Source organism: Microtus pennsylvanicus, chromosome 8 (assembly GCF_037038515.1).
Source record: "Microtus pennsylvanicus isolate mMicPen1 chromosome 8, mMicPen1.hap1, whole genome shotgun sequence".
NCBI classification, from domain to species: domain Eukaryota; kingdom Metazoa; phylum Chordata; class Mammalia; order Rodentia; family Cricetidae; genus Microtus; species Microtus pennsylvanicus.
The window spans coordinates 55,313,190-55,335,634 of NC_134586.1; the positions used below are offsets into that span (position 1 = coordinate 55,313,190).

Below are 22,445 nucleotides of genomic sequence, written 5' to 3' on the forward strand. Positions count from 1 at the left end.
TGGAGTTGGCATGCCCACTCTGACCCTCACTGTAGACCTCAGGCACCGCCCCTCCGCTCTCAGGGACATGGTTTCCCACATTTTCATAGGTGCCTCCTTGGCTGAAGCCTAACCGAGCTGAAATCACACAGGCTCAAAGAAATACGTATCTGTTTTAGCCCCACCCAAGTCCACTCCAGACCTGCTGCCATCATATCCAAGGTGACAAGACAAGCAGCTAGGGTCCACATCTGAGGAGGAGGGGCCAGCAGGAGGGAACAAGTGTGGGCAGGAGGAGAGGCTTGTAATGGAAAAGGTCAGTTAGCTGACCTTCGGATCTCACTCTAAGCTCATCACTAGGTTAGGGACCCTGTGATGTCCTGGTACTGATGTCAAACTCCAACATTTTTACAAAAGAAAGGAGACAAAGAGGCTAAATAACCTTTTTGTGCTATTTGATCAATTTTAATAATGTATACATACTATTCTTATAATTAAACTATAGCAAAAAAACTTGAGATGAATTTCTTTTTTTTTTTCCTTTTTTCCTTTTTTTTGACACAGGATTTCTCTATGCAGCCCCAGCTGGTAGAACTCCTAATATAGACCAGGCTGGCCTGGAACTCAGAGAGATCTTTCTGCCTCTGCCTCCCCACTGCTGGGATTAAAGGCCTGTGCCTGCCACTAAGCACAGATGGGTTTGTTTGTCGTTTTTTGAATTGAAAAAACACAGTGGGACCAGGAATAGAATATCAGCTTTAGCCAGAGTCATGGAGTGGAGTTCTGAAGCCCCTTGCGGCGGTTTCCAGTCTGCGGGCGATCATTCAGTCTTGGGTGACCTTGACCTGTACCCATTGCCTGCTGGGGAACATCTCCCTCCTTCCAGGGCAAAGACCAGAGACCAACATATCAGCACAATTATGTTAGGTCACAAAGTCACAGTAAAGGCCACTCAGCAGTGGCACAGCTGCCCAGATGCCACCTGGAGGGACTGGCTCATGTGGCACCTCATGGGGCAAAGGTGGTGAAGAAGATGTACATCTTGACCAGGAAGGTAGTGACCGAGCCCTGCCGCCACAGCTTCATCTCGACATCCAGGGCAAAGTCCCGGGGCTCTAGGACAGACCTCTGCAGGGATACCACGCCAGTGTAGGCATTGGGTCTGCTTGTGACGAAGTAGCCCTCCTCATTCCCCTTGGTGATGGTCAGAGAGATGGTGTCCCCAGCAAAGGCAGGAGCAGGGCCAATGCGGAAGATGTGAGCGGGTACCAGTAGGCCAGTCTGGAAATTGAGCTGGTAATACGTGATGCGGGCTGGTGAGGTCTGGCACTCAGCAATATCCTGGCATGTGGTGCGCTCACACTTCCTGTGAGGGGAGGATGCTTGGTCAGTTGGCTGGCGATCCTCACTCCCATCCCAGAGATGGGACAGAACCCAGAAGTTGGCTCAGGAACCAGAGGACCAGAGGTCAAATGTGAGCTCTACCCATAGGAGTCCAGATATCACTTTACCTCTGGGCCTCAGTTCCCACTAAGAGATGGTCTCCCGGGGGGGGGGGGGTTGGCAGTGCCCAGCAAAGGTCCCGGCAGGCCTGTCAGCAGCTCTTTTTCATCCATGTTTGCTCCTTCCTTTCTTCCCCTCCCACCACACCCCACTTCCTGATATAACCTGAGTGCTGCCTGCTGGCAGCCACACTCCCCTGTCTCCTCTTGCAGTGATGGGTGTTGTCACCTCCAAGTTAATAAATTCTGCATCTCCCTCACCTAGTGGCCTGCACTAAGGAGGGCAGATCCCAAGCAGCCCTTGAGAGGCTGGGGGGTGAGGAACTGAGGCCTCAGTCTACAACCTGGTGAGTTCCTGGCAGGATCCTACAAATGCAGCCAGCAGCCAGATGACAGGGTAGGGACAGGAACAGCTTGATGGTGTGCTCAGGAGGCCCCCACTGGGGGTTGTCTCATGAAGCTGCACCATGAGGCTGCTCTGGGTGCAGGTCCCCAGAACCCCCGGGAAGTAATGAGTAGATCTATAGCAAGGGGTCAAACGCTGGGGGGGGGTACACAGTAGGTGAGGTACGAGGGGTGTGCGTGCGTGCATGCATGTGTGCGTGTGTGTCTGTGTATAGGGAGGTGAGGTTGGGAACTGAAGTTCCCAACAAATACTATGTCTGTGTTAAAGATTCTATAAGGTTGATTAACTGATTGACTTCATAAAACTGCTTCCATGAGCATGTTGAGGCAACCTTAATTCATGTTCCTGGGCTGTGGCCATTCATACCTGGCTCCAGATTAAATTTACTGTCTTGGAGGTGACAGCCCTCTATGTGCCTGGACAGCTCTCTATTCTCTTCAGAGTGCTTTACAGGAAGGGGCAGGAGGTGGCCACGGCAGGGACCACCTGCCATTGGGCCTGTGGCACAGGAGCCATGAAGGGCGCTGAATCACACCAGAGCTGAAGGCACTCACGTTTCCGAGACACGGACATAGTTTGGTGGGCACTCGAAGCGCAGGCAGCGGAAACCGCCCTGGAGGTTATGGCACGTCTCAGATTCAGAGCAGTTGTGGGTGCCCAGTGCACACTCATCCAGGTCTGGGAGGGAAAAGTGGGGCTGATAAGAGAGTCCTCGTGACATAGGAACCCAGCCTGAACCACTCCCATCCAGCTGGAGGCCTGGGTTGCAGACACCATGTGGTCTAAGAGTGTGGCTCACTGTCCAGCCCCATCACCATCACACAGCGGCAGCGGGTTCTGACCATGCTGGCTTCTCAGGTTCTCAGAATAAAGTGCAAGGTGCCCACTACACAGCAAGTGCCACCACTAACGGGGATGCAACCTGGTGCTGGACTAACTCCCAGGACCCACAGCCACCAACCTGAATGCAGAGCTGCCCACCCCATGCCTAAGGCACTCTTTCTTCAAGACACACAGGGGCAGGGAGAGCTAGCCACCGAGACCCACTGATCTGTTCACTGCACAAGGCCACCCAGGCTTCAAGTCCAAAGTTCCTCTTGAAGGGGAGTCAGGGCCCCTCCCATGGCCACCTTGTCTTGATGTCTTGGCAGGCCCAAAATTTTGTGGTCAGTGGCACTGATTAGAATCATAGCTCAGGGATCCAGCTCAGAGGGAGAGTCAAAGTCACTCTGGTCCATCCCAGAACTATCTCCTCTGTAGCAAATCTGATAAACTGCTAAAGCTGGGGCTTTCTGTGTCCCCAGTGGCAGAGCCACCTCCCCTATCTCCTGACTCACACTGTGGTGACAGGGGGCTGTCAACCTGCACTAGACAGTGCTGACCTCCCTGGGACTCCTTCCCTACATCCCGGCCTGTGGACCACACACTTTGCTGTTCCAACCTGCCACTAGACAGTGTGATGGAAATTTGAGGACACCAACTTGGGTCTCTGAGGCTCGTAGACAGTTCCCTGTCTCTTCACACCAGGGCAGGGGACAGGTTCATGGCCAAGCCTGGGAGATTCTATGCTGGCATGAGTGGCTGGAAGCCCACCCTCTTCCTCACCCCAGGTCTGGACATGAGGACTATTGTCCCGAGCAGAGCTGTCCAAGGCCTGGCGGAGTGGAGGCTGTCACTTACCCTTGCAGGACCTCCCATTGGCCATCATGGTGTAGCCCTGCTCTGGGCATGCACACTGGTAGCTCCCGGGCACGTTGACACAGCGGAAGGTGCAGAGAATGCCAGCGCCCTGTGCACACTCGTCGATGTCTGCCAGAAAGGGTCATCTGGTGAGCCTCGGCCAGCCATCCACCGGCAGAGCCGGGAATCCCAGGGGCCCATTTGGGAAGACAAGAAGGCTCTAATGGTGCGTGTGACCTTCTCAGAGCCACATAGACGATGGGGGCTAGAACTGGAGCGCACCTCACACAACAATGTGTGTTACTGATCATGACGGTACCAGCCCGACTTGGGTGACACACTCCTGTTGAGATCAGGGTCATCATCTCACTTTACAGCAGAGGAACCTTAGGTAAGAGTAGAGAGACCCAAGGTCCCACAGCAGGAACACTGTAAGCTGGGATATGAACTCAGACCTATCCCAGCACACAGGAAATGGGTCCCTTCTTCACAGAGTCCGTGGGGGAAGACAGGTGCCCACCTGTGCAGCTATGCCCATCCTCTGCCAGCTGGTAGCCCTGGCGACAGTAGCACTGATAGGAGCCGTAGATGTTGGCACATTCCTGGCTGCAGCGCCGGGCCTCACACTCATTCACATCTGTGGGGATACAGGCTCCATCACGGTGGATCCTCCCAGCCCATATAGTGGGCTGGGCTGGCTCACCGGTATCCTTGTTCAGACAGACATTCCTTTCAGTCACCCATTGGTGAGGGTGGGACCAGGCAAGTAACGCAGCAAGGGCAGGTCCTCTGGCCCCAGGACAAAGTCAAGGCAGAGCCTGGTGCTATCCTACTGGGGACATAAAACTGCTGGAGCAGATGGCTCTCGAGTCACCTGGGTGCACCACAGGCCAAGAGTTGACACTGCATGAAAGTGGGGGGGGGGTTGCAGGAGCTGGAGTGGGGGTGAATCAGGAAGGTTAGTTCATGACTTCCTCAGAGCGTCAGAATAGACTGTGCCAGGCCCACACTGGACGTGGGGAGACAGCCATGAGCAAGGCAGACAATATCTTCTGGGAAAGCTAGCTTACATGGACAGAGATGGGGGAGGAGAACGAGTGGCAAATGAGACAGCTAGCATGCCTAAGTATGTCAAGTGGCAAGGGGAAAACATCAGAGAAATGGGAAGGGGTGCCTCACGGTGGTCCTGTGGTGGGCTGCAGCCTTATATAAAGTGGTCAGGGAGGATGTGATCAGAGGAACAGGGCCATGTGACCATCTGGGAAAGGGGTTCTCCAGGTAGAGGGCTCAGCATGTGCAAAGCCCCCGAAGTGGGAGTTGCTGGGTGTTTTTAAAGGAACATCAAGGAGGCAAAGGTGGACAGGACAGAGGGAATGTAAAAGAGGGCAAGCCATGCCTGACGGTGTCTAGCTCCTAAAATCCATGCCATTCACAGAGACATGTATCAATGTTTGGTTTTGTCCGCTCTGCTGGACTAAGCTTCTGGGCAGCGGAATCCATGCTCAGTTCACCTCCACGTCTCCAGCGCGCAGCAAGTGGGAGCACAGAGACGAATGTAGGAGCTGTGCCTAGGCAGAATGCTGAGACAGAGGCCCTGCCCACTCCAAGCTGCTCACACCCAACCTGGATGTGGCAGGCCCATATTATGCCACCAGCGTCCTGCCACAGCTAAGCCCAGAGGACTGGGAGTCCCACCGAAGTCTCGGGAGATCTTTCTCATGTGGAAGAGAGTGAGGGAGACAGTGCTAAGAAAATGGGGCCAGAGATGCCATGACCCAGCTTCTCACTGAGCTGCCTCATGACTTCCTTCCCCAGCGGACCGAGCCAGCTGCACTAGGGGCATCTGTGTGGATAGTGTGCCATCATTTCCCCAGCTACAGGCCCGTCACACTTGAGAAGACTTGACCCACAGCCGTAGTCCGTGCCCACACTTGGTTTAGGTCAGTGTGTACCTCAAGGCTTATGCCATCGGCAATGTGCAAGTAGCAGCTAATTCTACATTCAACTGAAATTCCTGAAAAGCCAGAGAAAATAGACTCTCCTGGACCTTATGGATTGATGACATCATCCCTGGGAACCATGTGGCCATTGCTCCTTCACCTGAGCTCTCATGGTTGCCTTGTGGCATCTTGGCAGCAAACTCCCTGTGATCACAGTAGGAGCAGAGCCTGTCTGTCCAAGTGGGATCTAGTGCCTGCGGTCAGAGGTCAGGGGTCAGAAGTCAGGGTGGGAAGTACCTTCACAGTGCTTGCCATCTGCAGCCAAAATGAAGCCAGCAGCACAGGAGCAGCGGTAGGAGCCCGGTGTGTTCTCGCAAGTGTGCTGGCACAGGCGTCCCGGTGAGATCCAGCATTCGTTCACATCTGCAGGGGAGACAATGAGCAGCAGGCACAGAGTGGGAAACCGCACGGGAAGTGGTCCAGAAATAGAGGTACCCAGGGTAAAGGGTGAGAGGCAAGGAGGACAAGAGCACGGAGGAAGGGGTGGCTTGAAGGCTGATATCCAGAAGGTCCAGGGGATCCCTTACCGATGCAGGTCCTGCCGAATGCATCCCTCTGGAAGCCGGGCTTGCAGTCACAGCGGTAGGATCCAGGGAGGTTGTGGCACAGCTGGCCCTCACCACAGCGGTGCACACCTGTTTCACACTCATTCACATCTGTGGGGCAGGCAAGCAAGGCACCCTGAGGTCTGGACGGCTCCTCTACAGGGCCTCTTGGGCAGAGAGCTAGATGGGGAGGCTGCGTGGATTCAGGGAGGCTCCAACCTTACCCACACACTCAGAGCCTTCCTCATTGGCATGGTAACCACGCCCGCAGACCAGTGGGTTCCTCTGGCATGTGTAGGAACCCACAGTGTTGATGCAGCTGAATCCCGGGCGGCAGGGCTCCAGCAAGGATGTGCATTCGTTGATGTCTGTAACAGGGACAGGGTGCTGGAGAGCCTGTTTCACCCCCTCCTATGCTTGTCTGACCAGCTCTGGGCCTTCAGCCTAGACCATCCCACCCCTGAACCCTGGTATATGAGAGTCCCGCCTCCAGAAGCCAGAGCCACTAGCTCACTACATCTGTCCACATCTGTCCAGTGAAACAGCTAAAGCAAGGGGAAGGCAGGCAGCTGGGGTGACTGGAACAGCAGGCTCCTGCTCTTGCTATCCAAACAGTGCCTCCAGTATTGACAATACAGCGGCCTGCCAGCTGCTCCCCCAACTCTGCAGTGCTCGCTCGCGCTCTCTCTCTCTCTCTCTCACACACACACACACACACAGAGAGAGAGAGAGAGAGCGCTCCATTACCTGCCACACACTGTCCCTAATGTTTCTAGTGCCAGCTTACTTCATTCCTCAGGCCATTGGCCAGTGTTATCTCAAGGAGACCCTCCTGGCTGATTATAGGTTGTTAATTATTTATCAGAGTACACATGAATTACTGATGTTCTTATGAACATGACTGCCTATTTGGTCTCCTCCCCATAAAACAGTTCAGCCTATGTTACGGCTGCCCTACCTAGAACCCTAGAACATAGGAGGCACTCAGAAACCATTGAGGAGCTGCGTGAATATGTAAAATCCTCCCCTCCTTGCCAGCTCTGGCCTGGAGGGTGGTCCCAGGGCCTGCAGGATCCCAAGAATCCCATGTGCACTGGGACATGGTGCTGGGAGACATTAAAGACAACACTTGGGCAGGAAGGGATCCAGCAATGAGGCTGTCTGGGGGAACCCCAGAACCTCGATGAAGCTTCAGACAGGCAGAACCCCCTCTGCCATTTGGTCTCCTTGTGATGAGCCACTGTTGTCACATGGACTGCCTGTCACCTAACCAGTTCTGCCTCCTGCACACTGCCAGCCATTTGCCTCTCTTATCATCCCTTCTGCCGTCTGTGTTCTGACAGGAGCCAGGTCAGCAGATCTGTGGATGTGGCCTGTCCTGGCTGTTTGGGAGAAGTGACATATCTCAGACCTTCTCAGGACAATGTGTGACAGTGTGACCAGCATCCGTCACACTGGATGTCCCTACCCTAAGCTCAGCACGGAGCTGATCTAGAAGAGCTCAGCTTCACTGAGCTTTGACAGTATGTGGGTTTCACTGCAGTCGGGAACCCTGTGGCATTGCATCATAGACCTTTCTTCCTGTCACCTGGGTCAAAAACACATGATCTACATTCTTCCAGTGTGGTCCCACAAGACGGTAAACAGATCTTGAGAGGAAGAGCTCCAAGGCAAGCAGAGCAGCTACCATTTTGCATTTGTCCTAACCATCCACACTCAAAGAATGAAGACATGGAGGCTTAGAGAAGGAGGCAGTCACTTAGAATCACCAGGCCTTTAAAGCTCTCAGGACCCAGGAACGACAGCGCACAGCCCGCTTACCCACGCAGTTGCCCTCAGGGTCCTGCAAGAAGCCGTCCATGCAGCGCTGCCGGGCCTGGCAGTAGAAGGAGCCTTTGGTGTTCTGGCATGAGAAGCCTGGTTTGCAGTTGTGTGTGCCTGTCACACACTCATCCACATCTGTTATACAGAGGTCAGGCATCAGGGGTGGGATGCAGGTGGGCCCCATTCACATATCCAGCAACCCTGTCACGTGTCCCATCCTCACGCCACTGTAACCTCAGCAGTCACAGAGGTCTGCATGCCGGCAAAGCTGCAGAGCCGAGTTACCAGGGAGGCTCATGTCCCAGGAGTAAAAATGTCATAACCACATGCCCTGAGCTCCTCCATGGTCCCGAGCTCCTCCATGCCCCGAGCTTCTCCATGCCCCAAGGTCCTCCATGGTCCTGAGCTTCTCCATGCCCTCGAGCTCCTCCATGGTCCTGAGCTTTTCCATGTCCCAAAGCTTCTCCATGCTCCAAAGCTTCTCCATGGTCTCTAGCTTCTCCATGCCCCAATGCTTTTCCATGGTCTCTAGCTTCTCCATGCCCCAAAGCTTTTTCACATCTAAAGCTTCTTCATGCCCAGAGTTCCTCCATGCCCCAAGTTCCTCCATGGTCCCCAATACTATGCAAAGCACATGAGGTGATTTATGTCATCCTCACAGCAACACAAGATGTAGATCCTGTGACTAGCTCATCTTCCTGAGGGGGAAACTGAGGCACAGGCAAGGTTCCATTGCTATAGAATGTTAGGCACAGCCAGAAAAATGTGAGAGGATCACAGGAGCTCAAACCTGGGGCCCTTGCTGCGATCCTTCCTCCACATCAGAAGCCTCTATGCTTGCTGTTCTGTAGGTCAAAAACACCCTTCCAGGTAAGTGACCATCGCCTGGATCTCAAATGCATTCTCACTTTTGTGGGGCCTTTATAGATCTGCACTAAAGACACGCCCTTCCACCTCCCACGGCCATTCTGCCACCTCTATAGTCCTCTCTTCCCCTACCAGAAGGTCACAGAAAGGTCACCTCACATCAGTGCTTCTGGTACCCAGAACCCCATGTGGCATTAAAAGAAGTTTGAGAAATATTTAAGATGCTTTTTAAAAAAATCTCTTCTTTTATAAAGCTAGAATTTCCCAGTGAAAGGAACATGAGCAGTCTTCTGTGGGGCTCCATTTCCACGTGCAAACAGGGAACTGAGGCACAGTGAGGGGAAAGACTGGCATAGAGGCCAGCAGGTGGTAGGAAGCCAGGGGCAGATGACAGGGAAGCAGGAATGTGGGGGTAGGGACATCCCTGCGGTGTGGTCAGCCTGGGGTACACACGTGAGGCTGGGCCTCAGCGCTTTCTCACCAGTGCACTCGCCATCCGTGAGTGCGTAGCCTGGCTCACAGGTGAGAGACTTGTAGCACTGGAAGGAGCCCGGCGTGTTCACACAGTGCTCGTCCCGGGTGCACGTGTGCAGGTCCGTCACACACTCGTTGATGTCTGTGTGGAGATCAAAGCAGCTGTCACGGCCAGCAGGGGCTCCAGGTACCGTACCAGGAGGCAGAAAACCCCAGGCTCTGACCTCAGGTACTCACCATGCAGGGAGAAGCACGTGGCTGATGTCCCTCATCCAAGTATCCCTTTCATTCAACAGAGATTTATCACACCCTCTACGTGCCAAGCAGAGCTCTCGGCAAGAGGGATGGGTGAGTGAGCGAGACAGAAACACCTGCCCTTGGAGTGGCCACTTGGAGATGCTGGCATATGCAATGAGGTTGCTCAAGAAGACTTTGGGGACCACAGCAGGAGGAGGGCAGGCTGAGGTGTAGACAGGGCAAGCAAGTTTAAGGTAGGGACGAGGAGCACTGTCAGAAGGACGCGTCTGAGCAAGAATGTGAAGAGGTGACAGCAGGAGCCACTCTGACAGTCCAGGCAGAAGGAACAGTTATATGACAGCCCAGGTGAGTTCAGGACCAGCCCAGAGGCAGGAGTGGCTGTAGAGGAGAGAAGAAAATGTGAACAGATGGAAGTTAGGACAAGCAGAGGATGGGAGCCATAGAGGGCTCCTGGTATAGGAGTGAGGGCATCCTGGCTGGAGCTGAAGAGTTTAGGAGGAAATATAATTATCCCTAGAGGGATGGTGGTTGGTACCACTGGGTGTGGGAGAGGGCAGGAGCAACAAGACCCACTGATGGGCAGAGAACCAGGAAGTTAGTCAAGCTTTGGTGTTGAGCAGCTAGGTAGATGCCAGCACCTGGGAAGGGGCAGCCGGCTGGATCAGGTGTGCAGAGGAAGGTCCCAGAATTCTCCGGGGCTAGAGACTGACCTCTGGGCTCACTGAAGGAGCTGAGGGGAGTGGTCTGGTGGCTGAGGTCCCTTTAGGGAATGGGTACATGAGGAAGAGGCCACGGATGGACATAGAAATATTATAGGAACGAGCAGCTGGGAGGAGGGAACAGAGAACTGACACAAAAGGAAACAGAAGTCACCAACCTAAAATTGCCTCCAGGCCAAGGCTAAGGTCCCATGGAGGCTCTGCCCAGCCCTGCTCCTCCTGCCTGTACCTGGGAGGTAGTGGCACTAGGCACAGTCTAATAGCTCAGTGCCACACTCGCCAGTGCTTATTCTGTGCAATGTTCCTGGGGCCACACAGTGGGTCAGTACAGCCCCTGACCTTCATGAGTGGCCAGTCGAATGGCTGGACCATGGCAGGCAGGGGAAGACACAGATGAAGACATGTGAGGTGCCCAGGGCTCAGCTCAGAGGACTGCCCGCCCAGGACCAATGCCAGCTGCTTCTCGGGGTGCTAACGTTTGAGTTGAATCTATGAGGATAACTAGGGGACCAGGTAGGAAAGTGGGGGAGGGAAAGAGGCCCTTCCAGGCAGAGATGGCATGGCCAGGAATAGGGACAGGGAATTGACGGTTCTGATCAGCCACCACAAAGACTTCTGACTTAGAGCTGGACTGGCCCAGGGAAGCAGACACCCAGGACCCCAGAAGTTTCCCACAGCTGGGAGGCCTCATTATTGAATGACAACAACTACCACTCAGAGGATCACAGAGGTCAGAAAGTTACAAGAACTGATGAGACTTCTTATGATACGGGGTGGCCATTTCACAGATGGGAACTCTCTCCCCCAAAGGGATGCCACTGGACTGAGTTATGCAGTCAGCAAGGATGAAGTCAGGAAATGTGGTCCAAGCTACACCCTTTCTTCACCGCTTGCTTTCTGCTGCAGGGGGGCCCCAGAGCCGAGGTTGCACCATCTCAGCTCCCCACTGTCCAGTACAGCTGGGAACTTTCATAAGAGTAAAGCACGGGGGGTGGGGGGGAGTGCTGTGTAGCAGAGGCCACGCCCAGTCCCGTCCCCAGTTTCCAAGCCTCAGTGGCTTAGGAACCCTGCCAGAGCTCCTCCCAGGAACTAATGCATCTGACCTCCATGGTGACCTTCAGAGGCAGACACCATCGTAGATCTCTTTCTTAGGGGGAAACTAAGGCTCAGAGGGGTTAGTGGTTGTCAGCAAAGCCACACTTCATCTTAGCATGATCCTGTCCCTCCCCTGTCTGGGTTATTGCACCACAGTGGAGCAACTGGGGAACCCCCAAGCCCCCAAGCGATATTTGCATGGAGCAGGAGAGAGGGCTGACAGTTTTTGCAGAACACAGAGGGAAGAAATAGAGCCTGCTCATAAATCTTGCTGAATGGAATGTAACTTGGCTTCCTTATCCTCGGGCCCATCTTCCAGCTGCTAAGGACCCTGCAAGCACAGGTCTTAGCTGCTGAGCCAGGGAGTGGCAGATGGGAGGATATCCTACGAAGGGGCTCACATGTCCCCCAACAGGCACACACAGACCCAGCCCACCCAGGAGCTGTCACCACTGGCAAGCACGTCAGAGGGTCATGTTGTACCATGGCTGTAGCCAGGCAAACATGTTGGCCAGCGCTGCTGCCCAGCAGCACAGAGGAGCAAGAGGATATGTCCAGGCTGGACATGGTCCCCAAGCACAGACAAGACAGACAGGACTCCGGCCGCAAGCCCTGAGCACTCTGCCCAGTTTGTACCACCACACCTTTGTTTCAGCTGCCTCCTTGCTGCTCTGGGCCTGTCCTCGTCTCCAAGTCCCACCCATTCCTGGAAACAGGGGTAGATTCCTCCTCCCCTGGGTGCCACTGGCAAGAATGACATCTCCTGTTGCCTGTGTCCCTGTCATAACATTGGCCAGGCTTCCTGACTTCCCCACTATTGCTGAGATGCCCAAGTCCAGGGCTTTTGTTTCCTCAGTGAGAATACCAGATGACCCAGACACAAGACAGCATGGAGCCCCATCCTTGTCCACGGAACCTCAGAGTCCCCACCTACATAGGTATAGGGAGACAAGAGGCCCAGGCATGTGTGGGCTGACACAGGGCCCACACTCTCCGTGTCCACTGAGGGAAGACTCAGAGTAGAAAGTGCCATCTGTGTGGCTCAGGGCCACATGGCAAACGGATGCTGACCTGGGTCATCTGGACCCAGTACAATTCACTCGCCTTTTGGGAGACTCCAGATAAATCTGTAGGCAATCTAAGTGTCTGAGGTGACAGGCTTCATGACCCAGGCTGTGTGCACACTGCATATGTCCCACAATCCTCCTGGTGTCAACAGCTTCCAATAGCTGAGAGAAGACAAGGTCTTAAGCCACTTGGGCCCTGCTTCCAGCCTAGGCCTCCCCACCTCCACACCGCTGCACAATCCTGCTGCCCACATCTGGCCTCTCTGTCCCTGACACACCAGGGAGCTACCCCATTCGTTTTCTGAGTCACAGGCATATCTGGGAACATAGCCACTGAGGACAAGCGGGACAAGACACTGGGACACAAGGGTGTGACACAGAGCGCAGCAGGCCGCTGTGTGGGAGCTCACATGCAAAGGACGGGTCCTTTAGCATGTGGCACGGTGTGGTGGACTGGCGTGGAGCAGAGCAGACAGCCGTGGCACGAGCGGCAGGCAGGGGCTCCAGCTTACCCACACACTTCCTATGTGCGTTGAGGATATAGCCCTCTGCACAGAGCACTGTGTGGTTGACACAGTAGAAGGATCCCAGGGTGTTCACACAGAACTGTTGCCAGCTACAATCGTGAGTGCCCATCAGGCACTCGTCTTGGTCTAATGACAGCCACGGAAGGAAAAACAGAGGCTGTTAGAGACGCACGGCTGCCAGGGGCATCCGGGGACAGAGAGAGAAAACCAAAACAAAACCCTCAAAAACCCTATGTGTGCCTGTCAGTATGATGGCTGAACCTTGGACCCAAGTTGAGTTTGTAAAACTCAAAGATGGTAGAGAGCTGACTCCCGCTGCCTAGTAAGAGCAGACGGAGTAAGACTCAGGAGAGGGCAAGCAACGGCCCACACCACACCACGGGCAGCCTGTGGTAACGCCCGAGTCTGCAGCCGCCAAGGAATTACCAGCAGAAGAGTCTGCAAGTTCAAGGGCTTTGGGGTCCAGGCCGGCAGCATTCACAGAGAGGGGGGAGGGCTCCTGAGGCTGACAAGCTAGGCAGGTTTATGAAGTTTCATTACAAACCCAAATCTGAAAATGTTTTTAAAGTTCTCAGGCTGTCCCAGCAGAGAATTCCATGACTGTTCCCGAGAACAGATTGGGGCAGGCCTTCTCCTGTGTGGGCACTACACGAGCCCTCACAGATGCTCTTTTGTAACCTCTGGCTTCTACCCCTCAGCCCTTCTGCTGGGGAGCCTCTGGGGGGAAGGGGTGTGTGGGAGAAAGTTAACACCGGCTAAGCTGCATGGCCGGCAGAGGCGGTACACTGGGCACCCCGTTCCCAGGTCCCTGGTGGGGATCAGATCTGAAGACTTCTGAACCAAGACACCCTTCTCAGTCCCTAGAGCCCTGGGGAGAATCAGAGCCCACAGAAAGGTCGGTCAGTTGCCACATGCTGTACACCTTAGCTACCTTCTCTAGACTAACAGGACGACATCACTCATATACAAACTGAGTCCCCAGGATGATTGGACATGGGATCTGAGTTTCAGAGAGGAATGGGGGCATCCTCTTGGACAGACTTGGTCATCATATGCAGACACTCAGACCATGTCTTCTGAGCCCTGGACTTGTAGCTCGCTCTTCTGCCTCTGTGCAGATGGGAGAGGTAAGATCCTAGGACCGCTTAAGCTAGATCAGACAAAACTCACCGAGGAAGCCAACCAGCAAGTGTCAGAACTACTACTCCTACCGTACACTGTGAGTTCTAGTACACAGTGAACCAGCTGAGACAGGACCTCACCTATACTGCTCACTGGGGTAAAGGGCGTGGACTTTGTGACCATCATTCTCCATGTGCTTGTGAACGCCAGAGGAAGCTGTCACCATTGCCAACTCTCCTTCCATGACTGAAGTTCTTTCCACTTCATGTGTGAAGGGTGTGTTGTGTATGTTGGGGGGTGAAAGGGGGTGCTGCCCTGACACACTGACACATCACTCCTTTCTCTTTCTCCACCTCAGGCTTGAGCATGGATGAACTCAGACCACTACGCAAGCTCAGCCACAGACCAGACCAGCCCTCAGGGAGCAGAGTCTGGGTTAGTATGGCCATGGGTCCTGGTAAGAACACATGTTCTGAGCTTTCCCCTAATCAGGACGTCTGGGGAGCCTGTAGAGTTCCCAGGAATCTGTGTCCAGTGGGCCTCCAGGTGACACGGGACAAGTTCAGTTCTGAGAAACATCCTCTAAGAAGCAGCAGAGCGACCAGACAGGAGCTGGGACCTTGGACCTCTCCAGCACCATGGGAGGCCCATACCAGGGGCTCAGTGATACCAGAGGGAAGCACCTACACTGCTCTGCTGGGTTCTCTGTCACAACAGCCGAATCTCATGATCAGTGTGTGTTTGATGTCATGGTCACACCTTTCCTAAGCCCTCACCACAGGACAACCTGATCTGCAAAGGTTAGAGGGTGATCCCGAGGTACTCACCTTCACAGGACACACCGTCCGCCATGATGGCGTAGCCAGGGAAGCAGGAGCACATGGCTGTGCCTCCAACAACACGGCATACCTGCCTGCAGGGCCCATTGTCTGAGGGAAGATTCCTGTAGTCAGAATACATAGGCCTTGGTCCTGACCACACTGCTTATCCCCCCACTCTGATATGGGTTCAGGTCTCCACTGCAGGCCCAGGGAGGAAGATGTGAAAAGATGAGAACCCTATGTCTGTGGCTCTTCACATGGACACCAGGAAGTGGCTACAGTCCCAAGTGGCACTAGGAACAGCACTTTGGGTCTCTCCGACATTCCACTCAGAGGCCAAGCCTTTCTTCGAGGGCCAGGGAGGGCAGTGAGGAACAAAAGGCCAAAGGCAGGAAGGGAAGACTTCCCAGAATTCCTGAATGAAGACTTGGCTTTCCAGAAATGAGACCGAGCAGGTGGCCCACTTGACCAGGGTCACACAGAGACCCAGAATCCCCTGATGTCACCTTCTCCTCCTCTCCCTCCTCCTCCTCAGTCATCACCAGGTAGGTCCCACCCTTCTACAAAGCAGAGGTATCTGATGGCCTAGACCAGCTTGCATACACCAGCCCCAGGGCCCACCACACCACACAGCCCAGACTTCTACAGTTCAAGCCCTCCTGGCCCTCCCTGCAGAGAGCACATCCCTCCACTCACCTTTGCAGGTGTTAGGCTGTGGCACAGGCAGTGGGATGGTGTTGGGAGACACTTGGGCAGACTCAGGCCTTGGTGCAGACTCCCGCACAGTGTCCAACTGAGGGGCGCCTCTATCTGTTATGAGCGGAACATACAGCAGGGGGCAGGCTTACATCTTCTGTCTGGCCTTGGACACTCACAAGCAACCATACCAGGCACTGATGATGACCTCACTGACCATGCCCCTTGACCATTCATAGAGGAGGAAACTAAGGTTCTGGGTACAAACACACACACACACCTTGGGCAAGAGCAATCTCACAGTTACTGGGAGAAGACAAAAGAGGGAAAGAAGCAGCAGGTATCTAGACTAAAAAGCAGTTCCACCCCCACACAGTAGACAGGAAGAAAGGCACAGTGCTAGGGACACAACTAGGGCCTGGAGAGGGTCTCTGAAGCCCAAGCCCAGCTTCAGGCAGTCTTCAGAGTCCCCAGAGCTAGGCCTCCTCTGGTTTCTGCCAGCATCAACCCAGAGTCAGGAGGAAGAGAGTCTAGCAAGGCCACCCCTCCACTGGCAGGACAAGCCTGTACCTGGACTGCCTACAGCTCACCTGGGCGGCAGGTGCGGCCGTCACCCTGCAGCTCGAATCCAGGGAAGCAGGCACAGCGGTAGGAGCCCACAGTATTGATGCACAGATGCTGGCAAAGCTCCCCAGGGAGCAGCAAGCACTCGTCCTGGTCATCTCCCGGCAGGCTATTGGGAAGTTCCGCCTCTGTGCCCAGTGACAGGGCCTCCCGGCTTGCCATCTCTGCCTCTGAAACTGGGGTGGTTGGTCAGCACTTGGAACATAGCCAACTTGACCAATGGGTGGCTGAGCCCACAGGATCCAGGAAAGCAACAGAGGCTCAATGGATGGTAATGATGGAGAAGTAAAGGAGGGAAGAGGGAGGAGGAGCAAAGGGGCGGAGGGGGAATGGAGGGATGGAGGGGAAATGGAAGGATGGAGGGGGAGAGGATGAATGAAGGAGGGGATGGATGAGGGGAGGGTGGGATGGAGGGAGGGGAGGGATGGGATGGAGGGAGGGAAGGGATAGGATGGAGGGAGGGGAGGGATGGGATGGAAGGAGGGGAGGGATGGGATGGAGGGAAGGAAGGGATAGGATGGAGGGAGGGGAGGGATGGGATGGAGGGAGGGGAGGGATGGGATAGATGGGGGATGGGGGATGGATGGGGGGATGGAGGATGAGATGGATGGGGGTGGGGGATGGAGGTATAGATGGAGGGATGGAGGGACGGTAGATGGATGAATGAACAATAGTGAACCTCTATAATGGGTCTGAGTCTTCATCATCTGGGTCCCTTCAACAGGACAGACCATGCCTAATTGAGGCTCTTGCTAAAGTGCTGAACTGGAGTCATAGAAAGAGTGCTGTCCTAGGTTGAGACAAATCAGGCTATGACTTCAGCACTAGGCTCTTTGTGTCCCCCAGGTCCTGGGACCCACAGCCTGCTCTGCAGAGGGTAGTAGTGAGAGAAAGGCGGCTGATGCTGGGCTGCTCTGCACTGGCCTGATACCTCAGCCCTTACCATTAGCCTTGGGCATCAAGAGAACAGGATGGCAGCATGAAGCTGTATGTCATAGGACATGTGATAGGCAGGGTGTCTGCATTGAGCTCCATCCTGAGAAGCCCTGGTCTGGTGCCCACAGCTGTCCTACGGACCTTGAACAGTGACCAGAGGCAGACCAAGGCCCAGGGGTTCCTGAGCACACCAGCATGTACCTCCGTGGACCAGGCCCTGCTCATTGCCATCTGCGTGCCTTTTCTGACCATTCTCCCAGCAGAAAAGGGAGAGGATATGCCTGAGGCCATTTCAAACAGGACTTGAAGCAGAACAGTCTGCTCCTACCACCAGCATCTCCCAGAGCCAAGAAGACTCCAGAAGCTCCTCAGTGGAAAAGACACAATGTTGTGTGGGTGGTTATGTTGAGGATGGATGGACCCTGGCCAGCAGTGTTGTCTATCCGGTTCCCTGTGCACTGTCCTCTGAGTTTGGGTCTCCTCCTGACCTCTACCTTGAACCACTCTTTGGATATAGCTTGTTCTTCGTAAGTTATTTTTTTCAACCAGCACCTCAGCTAAGCTGGCAGATGGCTGGGTAAGTGGATGGATGGGCAAATAGAGGGACAGATGAAAGGGAAGATGGATGGATGAGTGGGTGTGTGGGTGGACGGGTGAAAGAACAGGTGAATGAGTGAGTTGGGGAGGTGGATCATGGATAGATTTGGGGACTAATGAGGAAGTGGAACAATGAATGAATAGACAGAGAATTAGGTGGATAAGAAAGATGGATGGATGTGGATAGATGATAGGATAGATGGGTGGGTGGGTGGATGGATGGGTGGATGATGATTGGATGGATGGATGGATGGGTGGATGGATGGGTGGGTGGATGGGTGGGTGGGTGGATGATGATAGGATAGATGGATGGGTGGGTGGATGATGATAGGATGGATGGATGGATAGATGACAGATAAATGATAGACCGATGCACAGATGACCAGATGGAGACATAGATAAGCAGACCTGAATGGTGCAATGGGGAAACAGTGGAAAGATGTGGGTATGGTCAGAGCAGCCAAGGTGTTGATGGTCATTGGTGGTTGGTACAGAGAGAACTGTGTGGGACTGCCATGCCAGCAGCAACAGGGTCAGAGTCTAGTCAATAGTCACAGAACCTCTGCAGAGCTCAAACCACATACAACAATGGACTAGGGTCCCCACTGCAGCCTGAGGCCACCCAGCCCAACCAATCTAAGAGCCCTAACCATCCTCCTCTAACTACCTCCACCTGGGAGAGTATCACCCACCTCTCCGTGGGGCAGCCTCAGGCTCTGGTGGCCGGCGGACCTCAGGCACTATGAGGGGTTCTTCGCCTTCGCAGCAGGAGAGCATGACATGGTTGCAAGGATAGCCCAGGTTGGGGTTGGATTCGCACGACTGGCCCTCAGCCCGCACACGGAGTCCCAGGCCACAGCAGTCACAGCATTGCTGAGGAAGACAGAGCATCAGTACCTCAGAGCCTGCCTGTCTTCCCACAGTCTGTCTGCCTGTGACTCATTCAGGGTCCATGGGCATAGCCTGGGGCAGGTTCTGGGGTGAATTAACATCGTCTAGTTCTTCTGTCTGTCTGTATGCTCTCCCAGGCTGGAAGGTGGCCTACATCCCAAGTCTGGAGAAGGTTAGGACTAATGTTAATTTTCTTTAATGGATGAATAGATGTCCCTTTGGAAAGAACTACAAATGAAGCCCAGCCCTGCTCACCATGCCCCACCCTTAGAAGCAGACCTGGATCCTGTCAGCTCAGCAAAGACAGCATTTCTCAAGGGCCCTGTAATCCCATCGACTTCATAAAGTGCTCAGGACGGGGTCTACTTGGGAGTGTACCCGTCTTGCTCTCCCTGGTGCTCCTCCTCACAGTGTGTATGTGACAGACCTCCTGGTGTCATGTCAGGTCACAAAGGGACCTGAAGCTAATATCCCGACAATGACAATTCAGCAAAAAGACAGCGGTTGTATCCCTAAGGATATACAGACCCGCCCAGTGAAGACTGCCAACTGCCACAGGGAAACCAGATTTACATTGTCAAACTGTGGCAGTAGGCTGGGTGTGGCAGCAGCACCAGCTGGCCAGCCTCCCTGGTACCCAGCCTGTGGCTGGACAGCTCAGCATCTCAGAGTGAGCTCCAGCTTGGGGTGACCAATCACTTGCTTTGGTCACGGGTAAAGGTGATCATGTGCCCATTTTGAACCTAGGCTTCTAAAGGTCTTACATGCCATGACAGTGTGAGTTTGGAGTATGCCTACTCCAGGGTCCAGAGCCGGTCTAGTGGCAGGTGTTAGGTCACTGAGGACATGTCCTTGAAGGAGAATGGAGGACACAGGTCTCTTCCATGTGAGCAACTGATTCTACCATGCTGCCATCTCACCAAAGACAGCAAGGCCAAGCAGACAAACCGAACCAAAACCTTTCACTCTCTCATAAGGGGGTGATCTCGGGCGTGTCACACTGAGGGAGGCTGAGCAACACATGCTGTCCATCTCTTTCTGAACCAGGCCCGGGCAGCCCGTTGTGGAAGAGAAGGTTCCATTCCCGGAACAGAGACAGCTTAGCTGTGGGTCACCTGCATCACCTGGTCCAGAGCAGCCAGCCAGTGATAGCCACACAGGCCCAGCTGAACATTTGCTGGTGCCAGGCCAGTCACAAGCACAGCTGTGGCGAGTGATACCCCAGTCCTTCATCTGATGCCGCAATACCCACTGCTGGAGACCATGTGACCACAAGTCCCAGGTGCTGGTACTGGGCCTTGCCTGCCCCAGGAGGGGTAATTCCTTGCCCCCGTTTTGTGCATGTGGAAACTGAGGCTGACAGAAGGGAAACTGACCTGGATTAAAGGTAACCACAGAAGCCGGACTCGAGACCTGCCTGCAGCAAGATCCTCTTCTAATCCCAGGCCATCCCCCCTTCTTTCCCTCTTTCCTGCTTCATCCCTGTCCCTGGTGCAGCTTAGCCCTGCCTGTCTCTAGTCTCCAGCAAACACATGCAAGGGAAACCAGCTTCTAGGCCATTCCATTGTTTGCAGCCACACCGATCCTGGGGCCACTGTGCACTCCAGCAAGACTTCCACCCACAGGCCTCTTCAGGCACACCCTGCCACCCTCAACCAGACCTGCATCAGAGAAAGCAAAGTCACCTGGGTTATTGGTGGAGCTGAACGCATACTTTGTGGATTTGTCGATCAATGCCACAACTGTTAGCTTTTCCTGGGCAGGCAGTGAGTCTGCCCCCCACCCCACCCCCAACAGTTGCGGAGGCAGGGGACTTGCCTTGTACAGGGAGGTGCCACAGGTATCATTGTCCTCGGCTCCACAGGTCTCACCCTCCTTGGCCCCCACGACACCAGCCATGCAGCTTTTCTCCTTCAAGTAGGAGACACAACAGTGCCTCTGGGATATCCTGAAATAGGGGGCTGCCTCAGTACCTGTCTTCCTGGAACCCTCCCCAGGAGGGTGGCAGTCCCCACCTCACAGCCCCCACCTGAGGTCTACAGCGAGAGGGGCCAGTACCAGCAGCAGGGCAGGCACAACCCCCACCAGGTCCAAGGCCTGGGACGCACTGGCCTCAGAGCTGTGTCCTTGACCTCTGAAGAGAGACACTGGCATTCAGAGTTCCACTACCAATCCTGAGAAAGTTAGATTCAACCTCAGGAAGGGCAGGGTAGATCTGGTGGGGGGGGTCACTACCTGCCCCTCTCTGTTGGTTGGTTTTTCCTCTTTACTCTTTGGGTGGCCCACCACCAAGCTCCCAAATAAATCACACAGAGGCTTATTCTTTCTTATAAAAGTCCGGCCTTCACTTGGCTTGTTTCTAGCCAGATTTTCTAATCTTAAATTATACCATCTACCTCTTACCTCTGGACTTTTACTTTTCTCTACTTCTGTATATCTTTTCTTTCCTTCTTACTCCATGTCTGGCTGTGTGGCTGGTTGGTCCCTTCTTTTCTCACTCCTTGACCTCTCTTGCCTCCTGATCCCTCTTTTTCTCCTATTTATTCTGTCTGTCTGGGAGCCCCGCCTATCCTTTCTCCTGCCTTGCTATTGGCTGTTCAGCTCTTTATTTGACCAACCTGGTGTTTTAGACAGGCACAGTAAAACAGATTCACAGAGTTAAACAAAAGCAACATAAAAGAATGCAACACATCTTTTCATCATTAAACAAATGTCCCACAGAATAAACAAATGTAACACATCTTAATATTTCACAATACCTCTCCACATGGCTAATCCATGGATGAGGAGGCTGATAAGCCAGCAAAGCTTAGGTTATGGGAGGCGGGACTCAGCACTACATGGGAGGGACACATGCAGGGCTCAGCTGTCCAGTAGTGTAGCTATGGTCGATGTGAGGTTAGCTCCGTCTCAAGAGGGATGTAAGCATTATGGCTACAAAGCTCAAGACACATGGGGTCTGAATTGTAAGTGTGCTCTGACCATTCAGTACCCCAAATGGGAATGGCAAAAAGAAAAGGGGAGGAACAAGGTTAGCATTTAAATTTCTCTAAAGAAGGCAGAGTGGGGTCAGAGAGGGTAGCGTACTGTTCTCTTTTATAAACTGTTGCTGTCTTTTATGCCACGGTTGTCGGAATCAACAATTGCAACTCCGCCGCTATCAGCAGTGTTTATGCTGCGAGAGCCAGCAGCCCGAGGGAAATCTGTTCCCTCAGACACACCGACTCTATCACAGCCACAAAGGGAACTTATCTAAATCTGTCACTCAGGATTCGAAGGCTGAGGTGGAATCCTGCTTCCCTGAGAGGCTGAATAGCAAGCAGCTCACCAAGCTCGCCTCCTCTCCTGTGTCTCTCCCTCAGCCTTAAAAACTGGCCTTAAAAACTCCACCTGGCTCCTCTCTACCACATCCCATCAGCTAGTGGCTGACCAAACCTCCTGACCGCAGGTGAATGTGACTTTCATTTAATCAAAAACATCTTTGCATCATTAAATAAATGTTCCAGAGCATAAAAAAAAGTAGCACACCTTAAAATAATATTCCACAACAGTGGCGTATGCTTTTAATCCCAGCGCTTGGGAGGCAAAGGCAGGCAGATTTCTGTGAATTTGAAGTCAGCCTGGTCTACATAGAGTTTTAGGTCAGCAGGGCTACATAGTGAGATTATCTCAGAAGAGGAGGAGGTGGCAGAGGCAGAGTGAGCTGGACTTTAGAAAACAGGGGTTCTAATCCTGGCCATATTACTGGTGGGCTGTGCAGCTCTAGGTGAATCACACAGCCTCTCTGAACTCCATTCTCCTTTTTGAAGAAATGA

The 22,445-nt window shown here is 53.8% G+C and overlaps 1 protein-coding gene across 3 annotated transcripts in view; it reads right to left on the reverse strand.

Annotated features, from left to right (window-relative positions):
- Positions 1–419: 419 nt before the first annotated feature.
- The window catches only part of Fbln2 (fibulin 2), a 62,097-nt gene continuing 40,071 nt past the window's right edge, over positions 420–22,445 (reverse strand). The window contains exons 5-19 of one of the 3 annotated variants that reach the window (XM_075983486.1): positions 20,449–20,578; positions 18,432–18,612; positions 16,173–16,382; positions 15,583–15,696; positions 14,893–14,994; positions 12,929–13,069; positions 9,285–9,419; positions 7,934–8,071; positions 6,337–6,480; positions 6,095–6,223; positions 5,805–5,930; positions 4,088–4,204; positions 3,568–3,696; positions 2,442–2,565; positions 420–1,345 (exon numbers count right to left, since the gene is read on the reverse strand). In XM_075983486.1, the coding sequence (XP_075839601.1) occupies positions 988–1,345; positions 2,442–2,565; positions 3,568–3,696; positions 4,088–4,204; positions 5,805–5,930; positions 6,095–6,223; positions 6,337–6,480; positions 7,934–8,071; positions 9,285–9,419; positions 12,929–13,069; positions 14,893–14,994; positions 15,583–15,696; positions 16,173–16,382; positions 18,432–18,612; positions 20,449–20,578 (2,278 nt within the window). In that variant the 3' untranslated portion in view covers positions 420–987. The remainder of the gene's footprint in view (positions 1,346–2,441; positions 2,566–3,567; positions 3,697–4,087; positions 4,205–5,804; positions 5,931–6,094; positions 6,224–6,336; positions 6,481–7,933; positions 8,072–9,284; positions 9,420–12,928; positions 13,070–14,892; positions 14,995–15,582; positions 15,697–16,172; positions 16,383–18,431; positions 18,613–20,448; positions 20,579–22,445) is intronic. The other 2 variants (XM_075983485.1, XM_075983488.1) reach the window with 2 other exon arrangements.